The following is a 16086-nucleotide window of genomic DNA, read 5'->3' on the forward strand; positions in this document are numbered from 1 at the left end:
CAATAGTCTCAAAAGTGCCACATCTTGCAGCCACGAAACACGGCAATACTTTGGCCAAAACGTGCAGCCACTGGCAGCCTTAAAGTGCCGCAAATAACCCATAAAAGTGCTCAAAACAGTAGCAAATTAATTCAACTAAAAGGGTAGCAACGAGGCAGCCTCAAATGCAGCAACATTGCCTTAAAAGGGCAATCACGATGCAGCGAACGAATCATCAAAATGCTGCAACTTTTTTGGGTGCAGCGAACTAGGGTGCGGGGGTCTTAGATCTCGAACACTAACAACTCCGAGCTTGAATACGCTCAGATTCGAGGTAGTGGCAGAGGCAAAAGAGAGAATAAAATAACTTATTACTTCGAGTAAAAATAATGAGGTATTGAGAATGAAGAGGATTAATACTTTCAAGGGGAATAGAGGCGGCTAAAAGCTCTTTCTTTTTTTTCCTTCCCCTTTCTAAGGTTCCAAATGTTAGTATTTATAGATCCAGATTAGGGTTCTTGGAGTAGTACTTTGGGCGGGATTTTTTAAAAATATCTAGAGTTTGAATCGAGTCAAATAAAACCGTTCAATCCGAACATTGAAGGCGTTTTGAACAGATCTTCACGTGATTTGGTCAGAACATGGCTGAAAAAGTAGAGATTTATGCTGGTTTTGAAATTTCCTATATGTATCGTCATTCACATAAGGATACAAAAAAGCTTGCACGAAAATGGGCGGACATTATCTGTCTAACGCTTGGTGAGGTTTGAATCTTTGCTAGAAATTGAAGAAGAAGAGGGTATGGTTAGCGGCTGCTGTTATGAGATAAAAACCTAGGTGTTTTTATTCTCCTAAGGGAAATCTAGTCATTCTAAAAAAGGGCCGACGGATTTGGGCTTATTTGGGGTTAATTGGGCTGTGTTTGGTTGCTACCTTTTGAGCTCTTAAATTTGCTGAAACCATTAGCCTTTTTCCCTTCTTCTTTAAATTTCTTAAAGCTTTTAGTCGGATAAAATATATTCTTTCAGTCATATTATATAATACCATGTAATATTAGTATACTAATATTAAGTAACTAATTATTTAATATACCTTACGAAATTATAGTTGCTAGCACTTAACTAAATTATGACATATTCCAAAGTTATGCGAAATAAAAATGCTATAGTAAAATATTATAGTAGCTATTCATAAAGTGTAAAACTAGAATAGTATTTCTACTTGATTAAGTCAATGAACACGAGCCTTAAATATGATAAAAATGAAAAAGAAAATAATAATAATAATAATTATTATTAGTAGTAGTAGTAATAGTAGTAATAATAGTATTGGTAGTAATAGTAATAGTACTAATAAGAATAATAATAATAATGATAATAATAATAATAGCGAAAGTAACTAGTAAAAATGGTAAAGCTAAGCTATTTGATTTATTACCAATTTAGAAGCTCAATGAAATAAATCGGAAGAAAGGAGGGTCAAAATTGGGTGTCAACAGTGGTGGTGGTGGGAGTGGCAATGAAGTTGAATGGGGGATTGTTGTTGCAATGTTGGAGACAAAGAAGTTGTGCTTGGACTTGTAAGAAGTACCACTGCCACCAATAAGCACTTTTTGACCTCTTTTGTCCACAACTTCAACTAATGCCTCATAAATCTCAGGCAACATATTAGTAGGCAAGTTCTTGTCTTTTCTTTCATTCCTCTCAATCTTACAATAAGACAACATATTATTACTTCCATCCCCTTCAGCTAACTTTTCAGCCACTCTTCTTTCATATTCCCTCACTTTCTTGTGATCTCTCATGAGATTATCCCACTTGTCATTACACTGAATTTGGCTTCTTAAAGAACCATTTCTCCAACAATAATCTTTTTTGCTTCTATAAAAACCATTGTTGCTTGCACTGTCCAATTCCCTTTCCTATAGTCCCTCAACATAATGTTACTACTTCCTCCACTATCCATGCAAAAGTGAAGTGGCAGCTGCAGTAATCACCATAATCTTTTCTTCTAGCTTTTCTTAAAAATTAGCTGCCTTTATTGAAAGTGTTAAACTTTGTGGTACTCAAGTAGTAGGTTATTCTTTATCCGAAAAGTGTTATTCCTTATTGTTCTTATTTGTTTTTTATATTTATATTTTCAGGCATCAAACAGGCCAAGACCGTCTTCCTCATCCAAATGTTGAAACCCACAGCGATGCTAATCATGTTGTTGTTGACACCCGATTTTGCCCCTCCTTTATTCCAATTTATTTCCTTGGGCTTTTAAATTTACTAACGAGCTAAATATTTATTTTCACTGCTATTTTTATGTCTACTAATATTAATACCACTACCTTCATTTTCACTATTTTCTATCAACATTACTTTCGTTACTTTATCACAAATTTTTAAATGATTCGTCATCGTTTCATTTTCAGATCTTGTACTCGTTAGATTAATTACACTTTGTTAAATTTTTACTTTCTACATGCTAATTAGTAATTATCTTCATTGTACTAGTTGCCAAATTAGAAACCTAAGAAAGAATTAATTGAAGCAAGAAAAGGGCCACATTTTCAGCCAAAACAAACGGCCCATTTCACAACTTACCCGGACCAGCCCATCCCCGTTTCTACTTGACCCGGCCCAATCCTTAACTTAATCCCTAATTTTGTTTCTCCTTCTTCTCTAACGCCGTCTCTCCTCTTTCCTTTCCTCTCCATCTCTCTTCACGCCGTTTCACCCATCTACTCTCTCTTTCTCTTTCTCCTCTCTCTACTCTCTCCTCGTCATCACCCCTTCCCTTTTCAACCAAACCTCAGTCCCTCTTTCACCATAAACAGATCTTGCCTTGCTATTTTTGTGCAAGAAATGATATCACCATCTCTCACCCTCTCCTTTTTCAACTAAGTCAAAGTTGAATTCGAAAGGGGACAAAAGTTCTTCATCAGAAATCTGAGCAAAACGATACTTTTTCAGATTTTGATTCAAAATTTCAAACGATTCTACACCCGTGACTTTTACGGGTGGTGCTAAAAAAAAAATTCGAAAATGAAACCCTAGCACTAATCTGTTATAAATACCACTCTAAATCCTCAGCCGAAAAAGGGGGTTTTGGTTTTTGGAAGGCAATTCCAAATTTTTCTGAAAAAATACAGTCTCACTCGAAATACAGCCTCATTCTTAAAAGACAGACACTTGTTACCCTATTTTCACTCTCCGATCTGAAGCTTTAGTTACTTTAATCGGGTTCGGGTTCGGGTTCATTCGAGTTCGAGCGTAAATTCGAGACCCTCGACGTCCCATTTCACTGTACACAAAACAGGTCAGTGCGATCTCTTCTTTCCATTTTTAGTTCGTTTGGATGTTCGATGCGTGTTTGGATCCTTTATTCGTATGTTTAAAGTATTTTAATTTCAAGTTGGGGCTGTGTTAAGATTCGTTTGCTCGATATCGCGAAATAAGAAGTTATGGTCGACGTCGCGCATTAGGAAATTGAATCCGTAATCTTGAATGATGATTGATACTCAGTCAGCATATTCCGTGTTTTACTTTAAAATATGATTTAAGACCCCTGTTTTGTTATTACATAAGGCATGAAATTTTTGCCGTTGCGCGACTGGAATAAGCACGCTGTTCATAAAATGCATTCGGATATAGCTAGTCGTGTTCATGGTCTGCTTCTGAATTCATTTGTTGGCATTTTACCTCTTTGTAACTAGATTAAGCCATCTGAAAGAGGTCCCATATCACTTATGCCGCGAAGAATATCTCTGTGTTGTTTCAGTCAGCTTAATTTGTTCGTGTATGCCTTGTTGCTTTATCTAATCGATTTTAACTGGTAGCTGGTTAGGGCTCGTGTATTTTTATGTTGAGTCGATTGCAGTTTAACAAGTATAGAGTATCCATACGGCCACGCTTTAGTTTAGTTTCCATTGAAAACATTCATCTATTCATGTCTTAGTGTAGATTGGTATTAGTTCTAGCAATATCCATATGTTTATGTCTGGATGAATGTTGTTGATAATGAGTTGGCTTTGAGCCATTTCTATATTCCTGATGCTACCCCACTAATGAAGGGTATCAGTTGAGGTGTGATTATTAGAGGAATAGGTCCTTGCTTGGCTGTTTCTTCCTTTTGACCATAGTAAAACAGATCTGTATGATCGACATTAATAACTTTGGTGATTTTCCTGATTAATGCCAAACCTGTTAACCATTAGGAAACTGTTAGGAAACCGTAATGATCTAGGTTGAATAGTTTAGGCTTTATTGTATTTTAGTTTGGTTTTAGGTTCAACAAACAGTGTTTCAGTTCCTTTCTTATTCGTATCCTAGCATGGGATGGATATAGTTGAAAACTCTTCGTATATCTCCTCTCTTTTATTTTTCTGCACTTTAATATCAATTTAATCATTTGGTTACTAACTGTTTGTATGCGAGGTAAATAGTTCATTTGTTAATTAACGTATGGTCACGTTAATATCTTTTTGTTTGGTTATGTCGATCTTATCTATCTCAGCATGTTTAAATAGTATGGTTTTCTGCTTGTGTGCATCATTGGTACATTTGTATGATTAGTTGATGTACTAGGCGGGTTCATTGCTTCCTTTGTTGAGAAGCTGCACCATGTTTGGCCTAATTTGCTTCAATAAAATGATCTACAATACTTTAACTTGGATTGTTGAGGCCCAAGTGATCATAGTTAGGATAAGAAAATCCTCTTGTTTTGCTCTATAAGCGAATCACTCGGCTTTGCTTAAACTAGTCTAACTTAATAAGTCCCATATGACGAATTTATTTTCACAAGTCAGGCATGATCTGTTACTTATTTAGCTTAGCCTAGTCAAGGCATATCTCGTGACCAACTGATATACACAATCTATTAATTTGTGCGAGTTATATTTTTACATGTTTAATACTATCTATGGATTATATACTAATCCTTCTCTTTTTTCTTTCTTTTTACGCATGATCATCGCATACGAGTCAAGCAACTCGTCATCTCCTGCATTCGATATTGGGCTAAAAGCCCAACATAATATCCTCGGGTCATCTTCCCTCAGCTCCGGCCGCAGCACAAATAGAAACAAAATCTGGGCTGAAGCCCAATGAACAGTGACAGTCGTAGCAGCAATATAAAAATTTTCACTGGGCCTAAGCCCAATGACGTGAACAGTTCGCAGCGGATGGGCCCTAATAAATGGGCCAGATCCATTCATTCCTTTTCCTCCCTCCTTACTTTACTTGTTGTGTATTTTATTTGCTTGTATGACCAACATCTTATCTCATTTTTATTTTAGCTTAACTTCTAGTAAAGTAATGGGTTTAGCTCTAGCATAAGGGATAGTTTAATTTAATGAAAATCATAATTAGCCTCATAGTTTCCATTCCCCTTCTATGGTACAGTTATTTATGGCATCTATAACCTTTAAAAATAATTGATTCTTAAAATAGTAGGATTACACATTTTGGTTAAAAGAATCATAATTTACGCTTCTTTGTTTTGGAAATTTAAAACGTCACAAATTTTACACTAACGTTAGCTTATTCTAAGAAATAAAGGACAAACTAGTTCAACGGACAACTCTTCCACTTTAGTTCCTTTCCAACACTAGAAATATATATATTTGTTTAAAACAACCTTCGTATAGCTTACATGGAATTAATAGTCTTTCATAACCCTTCGGATTTTTATTAAATAACTCTTTTAATTGGCTATTTGGCCTAACTTATTTTCTCCAAATATTTACAAAATATCATACCTCCTGCACTTCTTAGTTTACTTATAATTAAAGTCTTTTTATGCAAAAGAATATTATCTTTCCTAAAAGTCTTATTTTTTAAAATAGCATACTTATATTTCCACTATAGCCTTGGCAATACTTGCAAGATATTTTCTTACATATTATAAAATACTTCATCTACATTCTTAGCCTAATTAATTCACCTAAGTCCGGTCGGATTAACCATTATTAATGGAACTTAGAGGATGCCTAATACCTTCCCTCTAGGTTAGTCGAACCCTTACCTAGGATCTTTTGGTTTCGTAGACTTTAAAATGGAGTTGACTTTAGAAAATAACTTTAATAAATTTTAGGTGCCCTAATTCACCGTAAATAATTAGGTGGCGACTCCTTAGACTTTAATTAACCCCGGAATTACCCGGATGTTGTAAACTATTTTGACCCTGGTTAAAATAGGGTATAACAGTTGTTCAATCTGGATTTTGCTTATGGATTTCAGTTCTAATTTTGTTAGCAATGAACTTGTTTTTCCGGAACTGTGGATTTTGCATCAGTTTATCAGATTTTAGTTCTTATATTTGGACAAATAGAAATTTTTCCGTTAAGAATTCTCCAAAGTGGATTTTGCATCAGTTTATCGATTTTAGTTCTTATATCGGATTTTAGTTCTTATATTTTGCCTCGTGCCTTTTATTGAGTAGTGCGATTTTATGTCTTGTGATCGGATCTTTTGTTATATGACCGAAGCTCTTTTAATTGCGTGAGCTATATATTTTGCAAAAGTTCTTTTTCTATTTAATTGCTATGTTGGTTATAGGTTGGAATATGTAAAAATTAGGCAAATTCTACCATGTGAAATGGGGTCAAACCGCAACAAATTGAATTGCAAATTGCCGGAAAATCGTATTTTTAGTTTTTTGGGTTAAACCGTCGTAAAATCAACCTAAACCGCTGGGAAATCGTATATCAGTTACAAACCGCCGCTAAACCTAACAAAACCGCCGGGAAATAGTAGCTTAGTTACAAACCGTCGCTAAACATAACCAAACCGCCTCTGTTTAGTAATTTGCTGCGGTTATTCCAGCGGGAATCGTATATCAGTTACAAACCGCCGCTAAACCTAACAAAACCGCCGGGAAATAGTAGCTCAGTTACAAACCGTCGCTAAACATAACCAAACCGCCTCTGTTTAGTAATTTGCTGCGGTTATTCCAGCGGTTATACTAACCCGTCGGAAAAGGGTTTTCCGACCCCTTATCAGGCGACAGGTCTAAACTGCCGCTAATTTTCTACTGCGGCAGTTTGAACCGTCGCAAAATAAAGGAACAAACTGCTGGGAAAAAGCGTTTTTTCTGTAGTGTAAGTACGTAGAAGTTAATCTCACTAAGGTGAGTATATGTCCTTACTGGTCTCTCTATGACCCCCTATTTATTTCCTCTGTGTGTTTTGAATAAATGACAGCGACCAGAGTAAATGCATGCACGAGGATGAAGCCATATATATATATATATATATATATATATATATATATATATATATATATATATGTGTGTGTGTGTGTGTGCTAGCTAGGACTGTTCTCTCTGAGTTTTCATTGGTAACGGATCGAGGTTCATTTTGCTATAAATAGCATATCTTCCTTGAGATAATGCAAGTTTAAGACTTCAAAATTTGCTATTCTCATGCAACGAACTATCAATTGCTCGTGTCAATGTCTCAAGGCTGTCTATGATCAGTTGACACAGTAGTTACGGTCGGCTACTATTAACTGCATGCATGTCTCATCTACCGTCGAAACAAATGTTTGTCTTTCTATTGCCTTTAGATTCTGAGAATTTCATATTTGGGGCCTAAATATTTGACAATTTCAAATCCGAGAAATGAGGTAAAAAAACACTGGAAATGGAGTTGTGGGGGGCAGGGCGGAGCTGTGGTAAGTGGTAACTGTTCGGTAGATCAAGTAAGTTTGGCTCAAATCCTATCTTTATGTTGAAAAACTCATTTAATACATGTATTATAAGTAATTTATTTAGAACTCACTAAGCAAAAAGAATATAATTAATTCTTAACCCATAAATTAAAAATGCTGACTTCGCTGCTGGAATACATGGGGAAATTAAGCCATAATTTCTCCATGATTGCACCTTACTGTACTTTACAAGTTCAAACTGATTAATAATATTTCTATGCTATTAATTGGATTATATGTTGAGAAGTCTTCCTTTAAAATAAAAATTGCAGCATCTTCATCCTATTATGAACGGGAAAAAAAAATCCTATTATGAGTGTTTAGAGGCAAATGTAATTAAATTGACCATAAACTTAGCTTATGAATAAATCTAAGGAAGTAAGAAAATTAATATTATGTGACTGCTGAGTATAGGAGGTCATAGTTCATGTGAAATCGCTTATAAAATATCCAAGATATTTAGCGACCTTTTTGTATTCGCTTGTCCAACCTTTGAAATGATGGAATTGCATCAAAAAGTAGGCAAATGAACCTCAACTTGCAAAAGTGGTTACATTTGTAATTTTTGATCGATCCTTCACATCCTGTTTTTCTCGAATTTATGAAAAAATAAGTATGGACAAACAGGTTAGCCTTGTGGAAGACTTTTTCTTCAATTTACTTCTCGTTGTCACCCTTGGTACTATACTACTATTTACAAACCTGTTTTTTTCGATTTGCACTTACTAGAAAATTTGCTAGAATAACAGTGAGTCACTTCGGCCTTAAATGTTCATTCAACTTAACGAAATTATCCGGTAAAGTTATTTATCTTTTCTTTTTATTTCAATAAAATTATTCAAGTTATATATTTAATTTACAAAGTAATAATGGCTAGAAGTCACTTTAAAAATGAAAGAAAAAAGGTCGAAATAGTCCCTTTAGTTTGGACAATGAGTTAAAACATTCCTTATTTTTTATCGTGAAATACATAATCTATTTGTTTCTTTTGATGACATGTGTATTTACCTGCTTTTGTTCCTCTTTGTTTTTCCAGAATCTCCGTTGAGAGCAGAGAGAAGAAGACACAAAACTACTCTCATATTTCTTTTTCACACACATTTTTTAAGTAACCAAACATTAATCACGCGCGATTTATGGTCAACCGGCAAACGCCATCATAGTTCATGGGTGATATCTGATCACTTGCATTTGTTTAATGAGAAGGCCAACAGAATGAGTTGAGGAGAGTCGTCCAGTTGAGTACAATTCTTTTCTGTCTGGTATATTATGAAATGGTTTTTTTAATTTCCCGCTCGGTTTTTGATACCTGTGTAGGAACAAGAATTAATCTTAATAAAGGAAATATATTTTTTATTATAATTTTACTCAAATCCAAAAAATTTAATCAAGAGTGGAGGGTTTCTATCATACCGCAAATGTAGGTGGTACCAATGTGGATGGTACCATGAATATGCCTGCATCTCTTAATGAAAGAGCAAACTAGTATGGCTACCGAGTCAAAAAAGACCCTTAAACCGCTCATGTAAAGATCAAGACAACCCCACCCACCCCCACGACCTCCCCAACCCCCAAACCAAACAACAACAACTCCAGCACTAATATGATTCGAAAATCCCATTAAAAGACCATTTCTTGATGATGATAAAGTCCACGGAAACTCCAGCTAATTATTAGTGCTATACAATATGGATATTAATCATTATTCGTACAATAGACAGACTTCTATTTAGTACTCATAATAATAGAACAAAAAAGTGGTTAAAAATCAGGACAGCCGCACAACACCGGACTATTAGGAGCCATCTCACAAAATCCACCCACCACCTTTCTTTGTTCGTTTTCCCCTCTCTCTCGAACCCAAAAATTCTTTTCTAAATTCCAAAAGATCCAACTTTTACCGTTCGGTTGGGAGAAGAAGAGTAGGAGGGAGAGAAGAAAAATCACAACCTTTCCCTTCTCCTCTCTTCTCTCTCCCCCCAAAAAAATACAACCAAAAAACTATGCATGCATTCCAGGCCTCCTTCATTAACATAACATTCTCATTCTCATCACCTCCGTCACCGTTACGGCGGCCAGGACTTAAACGTCCTAGGCCATCACCCACCACATCATCCTATGAGACTCCTCTCTTCCCCTCCTCCCTTTAATGGCTTGGAGGCTTCGTCCTCGTCTTTGTCACGTTTGATTTATTCATCACGTCCTCCTGCTCCTTCTCCTTCTCCTTCTCCTTTCGAGTTACTATTAACCGATCCTACTTCTAAACCTTCTGTCCTTCTCCCTTCTATTCCTATTGCTGACGGCGCTTCTGATTTTGCCACCTTCTCTTTTGTTTTCGGTATTCTTCTCCTCTCTCTATTTTCTTTCGCTTTTATCTTCCATCTCAGGATTAGATCACGTCAATTGCCTCATTTACAGAATTTCAATTCTCTTTGGGCTGTCAGATTGCTTCTCGTTCTCTTCGCTTCGCTTTGGGCTGTTAACGAAGTTATTCGCTTACCCTTTATTCGTCGAAGATATCTTTACCCTTTTTTGCCATCTCTTTCCCTGCATCAACAAGCCGATCTTTGTAAGGTTCACGTGGTTCTTTCATTGGGTTTCTTCGAGCCAGGTTTCCTAATTACTCTTCTTTTCTTGGTGAACGAGTCGATTAAAACGCAAAATCCTTTTCGGACGTGGGGTGTTGCACTCGTCTGTTTAGCTTGTTCTCCAATTCTCCTTCTACAATCGTTCTTCGTGTTTTTCTCGCCATTGGAAGCGAAATTACCCATATATATGCATACGAGTTCTTACGTTTCGACTGACCTTTTAGGAAACAAATCCGTGCTCTGCACCTACCCGTTGTTCAGTTGCATTGTGTTTGGGGTATTCAGCATTGCTTATTCGTTAGCATTTTTGTTGTCATGTTGGAGGGTTGTGGCCTTTGTGATCAACAAGAAAATTCGGGTCCGGTTGAATATGCTTGCTACATCGTTCTTGATATTATTGCCATTACAGATTCTTTGCTTAGGGTTGTCGCCGTTGTGGCAGCCGGCAGAACCTACACATGGATATGCTATCCTGGCGATGGACCTTGCCGTTGCATGGTGCGTGGTGATTGGGGAGGTTATTTTGATAATAAGGCCAATTGCAGATGCATTAGCTGCCGGTGGAGCATGTTGCCCCTGGAGTCCCGGTAGCAGGTCAGTTTAATTAATTTTAGAGGGTAAAAAATACTCCTTTAGTATCATAGCTCTTATACTTTGGTTCCATACATATTCGTCAAATTATCTTGTACTTGCCTTGGTCCTAAAGAAGTTTATTCATATTCTTGTTGTTAGTAAATTGTCTCTTATTTACGAAATTTTAACTTGAAGATGTAATTTTAATCTATAATTGAAAATAAAAGAATAAATTTGAACCTTTATCCTGAAGTATTTTGACACATGAAATCTATCTAATTTATGCTGAAGCTCTCCTAATGTTAAAAAAAAAAAAAAAAAATAGATTGAGACAATTTGCTAATAGCAACTGTATAAATAGTTCCAAAGTATATTGGAAGGTAGAAATTAAGAACCTGTTTGGATTAGCTGATAAATATTAAGTATTGAAATTTACTTTTAGGTGTCAAAACTGATTTTATAAATAGCAGTTACTTACATGTTTTTTTTCCTATTAACGTGATTGAAATGTGCTTATAGCTATTATAAAAAAAAATATAAATTTAAAGTATTTTTGTTTTAAAGAGGAGCAATGATGAAAATAGAATAGATAGATAATTATGAGTTATGTTTCAAGAAGAGTATTTTAAAATTGCAATAAATATTATGAATGAAATAGTAAGAGACTTGATCAAATCAAAGTGCTTATAAGCTGAAAAGTCATAAATTGGGGTGATCAATTTATGATGGGGTGGAGGAAGTGAGTGATATCTTGCCCTATTACAATTTGAATAGAAGAAAATAGCCTTCTCAGATCTCTTATGTGTTTTTTTTTAGATCTCTTATATGTAAAGAAAATAAAGATCTCTCGTAAAAAGTCACAAAACTAAGTAAAGTTTGTAAAGAGCTAAAAAAACATTACGGCGTTTGATTAATTTTAACCTATAAATACTTAGCTTATAAGCACTTTTGAGATTTATCCAACAGGTAGATAAACTGAAAAGTGTTTATAAGCTAAGCCAAATAATCTCTAAGATATTTCATATATTAGTCTGTAAATCTGGACATCACCATGTATTAAGAAAACTTTAAACAGCTACATAAATAAAAAGAAGTTAATGGCGGACCTCCTCGCCAAAGAATGAGCTAAGAAGAAACTTTTTTAATAGGCTAATTTTTTTTTGTAGTTCCCTAAATGTTTGTAAATGATGCAGTATGGGCAGATATTCCAGGAATTATATTTAAAAGATAAATTATGATTTGTAATAGTAAGGTAGACACTACTGAACTACCAGAGTGCTCTAACGCTCTCACTAACTTGGAATTTTTGCTTAGTATATATTTATAATATCTATTCAATTAATCAAAAACTATAGTATTTCTGAATGTGAACTTGGCACTTGCAGGTCAGGACGGCCTAACGGTGACGGGAAGAGGGTGGATAATGGGAATCGATAACGATAAGCGGAGGCCATGATGGTCTGTTCCAACCATTGTTTTTCAAGAGATAAGATGAAGGGGGACAATTTTTGACGATTTCAGTGTGTAAAATGCTTGGTGGTTCATCAAGCCTAGAGAGGGGGGTTATTTAGTAAGTTACACTGTGTTTACAAGTACTACTTATTTATTACTCCTCGGAGGAAAATGTGTACAGCATTCTGTTTGATATTCACCACTTTCTACTGCCCTCTTGTTCAATTGTACATATCCTATATTCTTTTTTTCTGATACAAATAGAAAATGTTCATAGTTTCACCGTCTAATGACCTAGTCAAGCGATTACATACATATTTCTATTATATATAAGCCTGTAAGGAGGACTAACACAGCATCAAATACTTATACCAAAAGCTTTACAAATTGTACATGCAATGAATGCTTGTATCATAAGCTATATAACTTGTACGCTTTACCCAACTATTTTTTTATCCCACGTGGACATATGTCATAGTACTTAATATTTATTCCCTTCTCATGTATAGACGTATGCACTTCAATTTTAATTTTCCGATACATTTATTTCCTCTGTGCACTTTTATTTGTTCACTTTTGACTTTTCACGTTCTTGCTGAATATTTATTCTTTTCTCATGTATAGACGTATGCAGTTCAATTTTAATTCTCCTACACAAATTTATTTCCTCCGTGCACTTTTACTTGTTCACTTTTGACTTTTCACGTTCTTTAAGAATGAATAAATCCCACGTGGATATATGTCATAATACTGAATATTTATTCTCTTCTCATTTATACACGTATGCACTTCAATTTTAAGTCTCCGACACATATTTATTTCCTCCGTGCACTTTTACTTGTTCACTTTTGACTTTTCACGTTCTTGCTGAATATTTATTCTCTTATCATATATACATGTATGCACTTCAATTTTAATTCTCCCACACATATTTATTTCCTCCGTGCACTTTTACTTGTTCACTTTTGACTTTTCACGTTATTTAAGAATTAATAAATGAAGTACTCCCTCCGTCCCATATTACTTGGCCACATTGTTATACTTGACTTTTCACGTTCTTTAAGAATTAATAAATGAAGTACTCCCTTCGTATCATATTACTTGGCCACATTACTAAAAATATATGTCTATTTTTCTATTCTATATTTTTCTTCTTCTTATATATAAACGCCCAAGGCGGACGAACACAACAACAATAAGTTGTACAAAAAGCAACTGAAATTGTACTCTAAGCAGGGACTAACATGTGTACATTTCAGAAGTTGACCATTAATTCTACCTCTTGTATGTTTACTTTTTAAGTCCCCACAGGTCCGCAGTATCTTAATTATCCTTTCATTTCCTTCATTTGGCATATACTGCCTCTGTCTCAATTTAAGTGTCTACGTTTGACTAGACATGAAGTTTAAGAAATAAAGATAAACTTTCAAATCTTGTGGTTCTAAATTAAAAATGTGTATAATATAATAAAATATCTTTTGAATCTTGTGATTATAAACTTGACATGTAGGATATTTGAATTGTCAACTTACTAAATATAAAAAGAAGCGAACATAACCAAAATAAGACAAATTTTAACAACAATTGAGAAATTAAGGGGAAAAATAAGACAAAAAGAAAAAGAATATGGAGACTCACTATGAAGAATCGCGGTATCCTTTGCAAAATATATAAACCATAAAGACTAACTAAATTGAGTAACCAAATTAATCATGTTGGGGCCCGTGCATCGCACTGGCATAGTTTGCTAGTTTGTCATAAAAGGCAAGTGAATGTCGAATGTATCACTTATACATTATGGGGTCGTTTGGTTGCTGGTTTTAAGTTATTCATCTATTGAATCCTACCAAGTAATATCATGTTTGGTAGCTTCTTTTGCTATGTATAAAATCCAATACACCTAATACAGTGTTTGATTTGCAATTTGGAAACTCACATAACTAACACATATATAAGTTATGAAGGAATCTATATTAAGGATAGAAGATGGAATAATTAAACCTACATAAAATAATATATAGATTTTCTCATAACTAATTTTTGCATTATTAATACTTACATAACTCTAACCAGCAAGCGAACAACCCATAACTTGGTGTACATCATCCATAACCAACATACCATAATCAACAACTTTTGTCATTCCTTTTCAATTCAACTTAATTCGATTCAATAGAGTTCATGCACACTTAGTCAGTCCTTATACGCTATTTCCATTTCTTAAAGCAAATGTTGCAACTAATACTGTTAGGACCATTGGTACAGTGATAGTGAAAAACATTGTTAAGCTCATCCGTCTCAAAATGTTCAATAGCAAAATTTCATGAAGAAAACGTCTACTACTATATCTTTCTACCATTTCATGACAATTTCGCCCCTAATAACAAAAGAAAGCAAATAGAGGACACATTGATTATATATGCGCCATGGGAACATTTTGCTTTAGATCGTATAGTTTTTATGACAAACAAGTGGAAATAGGAGAATACATGACAAAATTGCTACTGAGCTAAATCAATACTCCTAGTATTTACCAACTTTTCCTACGTCAAGAAAGTTCATATGTTTCCTTAATAATTTTAATTTTTGACTGGATATTCGTCGTGTCTATCCCGCAACACGGTAATGGTATTCTAATTAAATTGACTGTTGTGCTTTTAGTTCTAATAAATCTCTGTGCTTTTAGTTCTAATAAATCTCACATAAGATGTAGGAAAGTAGGCTACCCAGAATTGGATTTGCTGGTTTTGGATCAGCTTTACTACAAGTTATAACACTGAACGCTAATGTGATTTGCTTCCGGTCTATAAGTTCACCAAGCTGGCTCATCATCTCCTGCTATGGGCTTAAAACCAAAGAGCAGAAGTTCAGAAAATAATGAAGCGGAAATTCAAAGAGAAATGTATGCCTTGTGTCTGCAATAACAAAATATTGCGGGAAGTGCAGATCTATATACTCAATTTTGGGGTCACTATTGAAGTCATATCCGCGGTGCACAAAATTTTGCAAATTCACCGACTTCATAACACACTTCAAACGTACGCGACTGAAGTTTCAAAATTTTTTGTTTAAAGTTACAAATTTTTAGATAGTGTAAATAAAATAAAAAATTGAATCGCGAGCTTCAAACAATCGGATCTAAAGTTTTTCCGCCATAGTGCTAACTTTAGACAATTGAGACTGAAGTTCTCACGTTGCAGTGAATATTTTAGACAATCATGATTGAAGTTTTTTCCGTGACAGTGAAAACTTCAGACAATCGCATTTGAAGTCCGGGTGAAGCAAATCATAACTTCACATAATCGGATATAAAGTTCTTCTTTTGCGGTGCTAAATTTAGACTATTGTAACTGAATTTCTCCCGTAGCAGTGCATAGTTGTTATATCCCGCATTTTTGTACATTGGGACATTCCGAGCAAGTTGCGGAAAGTCAAGGGCAAGGCCATTTTCCGGTTTTGTTTGAATGCGCAAGTCGCTTATAGATATTATTGTCATGGAATGTTAAGGGCGAACTTGGAAATTGGAAATTATTATTAGTTCATGACTTCTTGAAGAAGCATTGTGGCCGTGGGCCCATTTACATTTTGGTCAATTGTAGCAAGCCATGTAATGGAACATGTGTTCATCTTATATTTTGTAAGGGCCAAATATATATATGTGGACAAAGATGACAAGGCAAGCAAGACAATTAGTCATCTTTGATGACTTAAAGAAAATTCTAGAAAATTGGAGAGAAAGAAAAAGAAAAAAAAAAAAAAAAAGAGGGAGCATGGCCGGTCATGTGACACACATATAT

The 16086-nt window shown here is 34.9% G+C and overlaps 1 protein-coding gene across 1 annotated transcript; it reads left to right on the top strand.

Moving 5' to 3' along the window:
* The first annotated feature begins 9478 nt into the window (after positions 1 to 9478).
* Positions 9479 to 12484, top strand: LOC132054432 (uncharacterized). Its single transcript, XM_059446438.1, has 2 exons — positions 9479 to 10858; positions 12223 to 12484. Exons 1-2 carry the CDS (start codon positions 9795 to 9797, stop codon positions 12272 to 12274), a joined length of 1116 nt encoding a protein of 371 aa, XP_059302421.1. The 5' UTR covers positions 9479 to 9794; the 3' UTR covers positions 12275 to 12484.
* Positions 12485 to 16086: the final 3602 nt, after the last annotated feature.

This window comes from Lycium ferocissimum, chromosome 4, assembly GCF_029784015.1.
Source record: "Lycium ferocissimum isolate CSIRO_LF1 chromosome 4, AGI_CSIRO_Lferr_CH_V1, whole genome shotgun sequence".
Classification (NCBI taxonomy): domain Eukaryota; kingdom Viridiplantae; phylum Streptophyta; class Magnoliopsida; order Solanales; family Solanaceae; genus Lycium; species Lycium ferocissimum.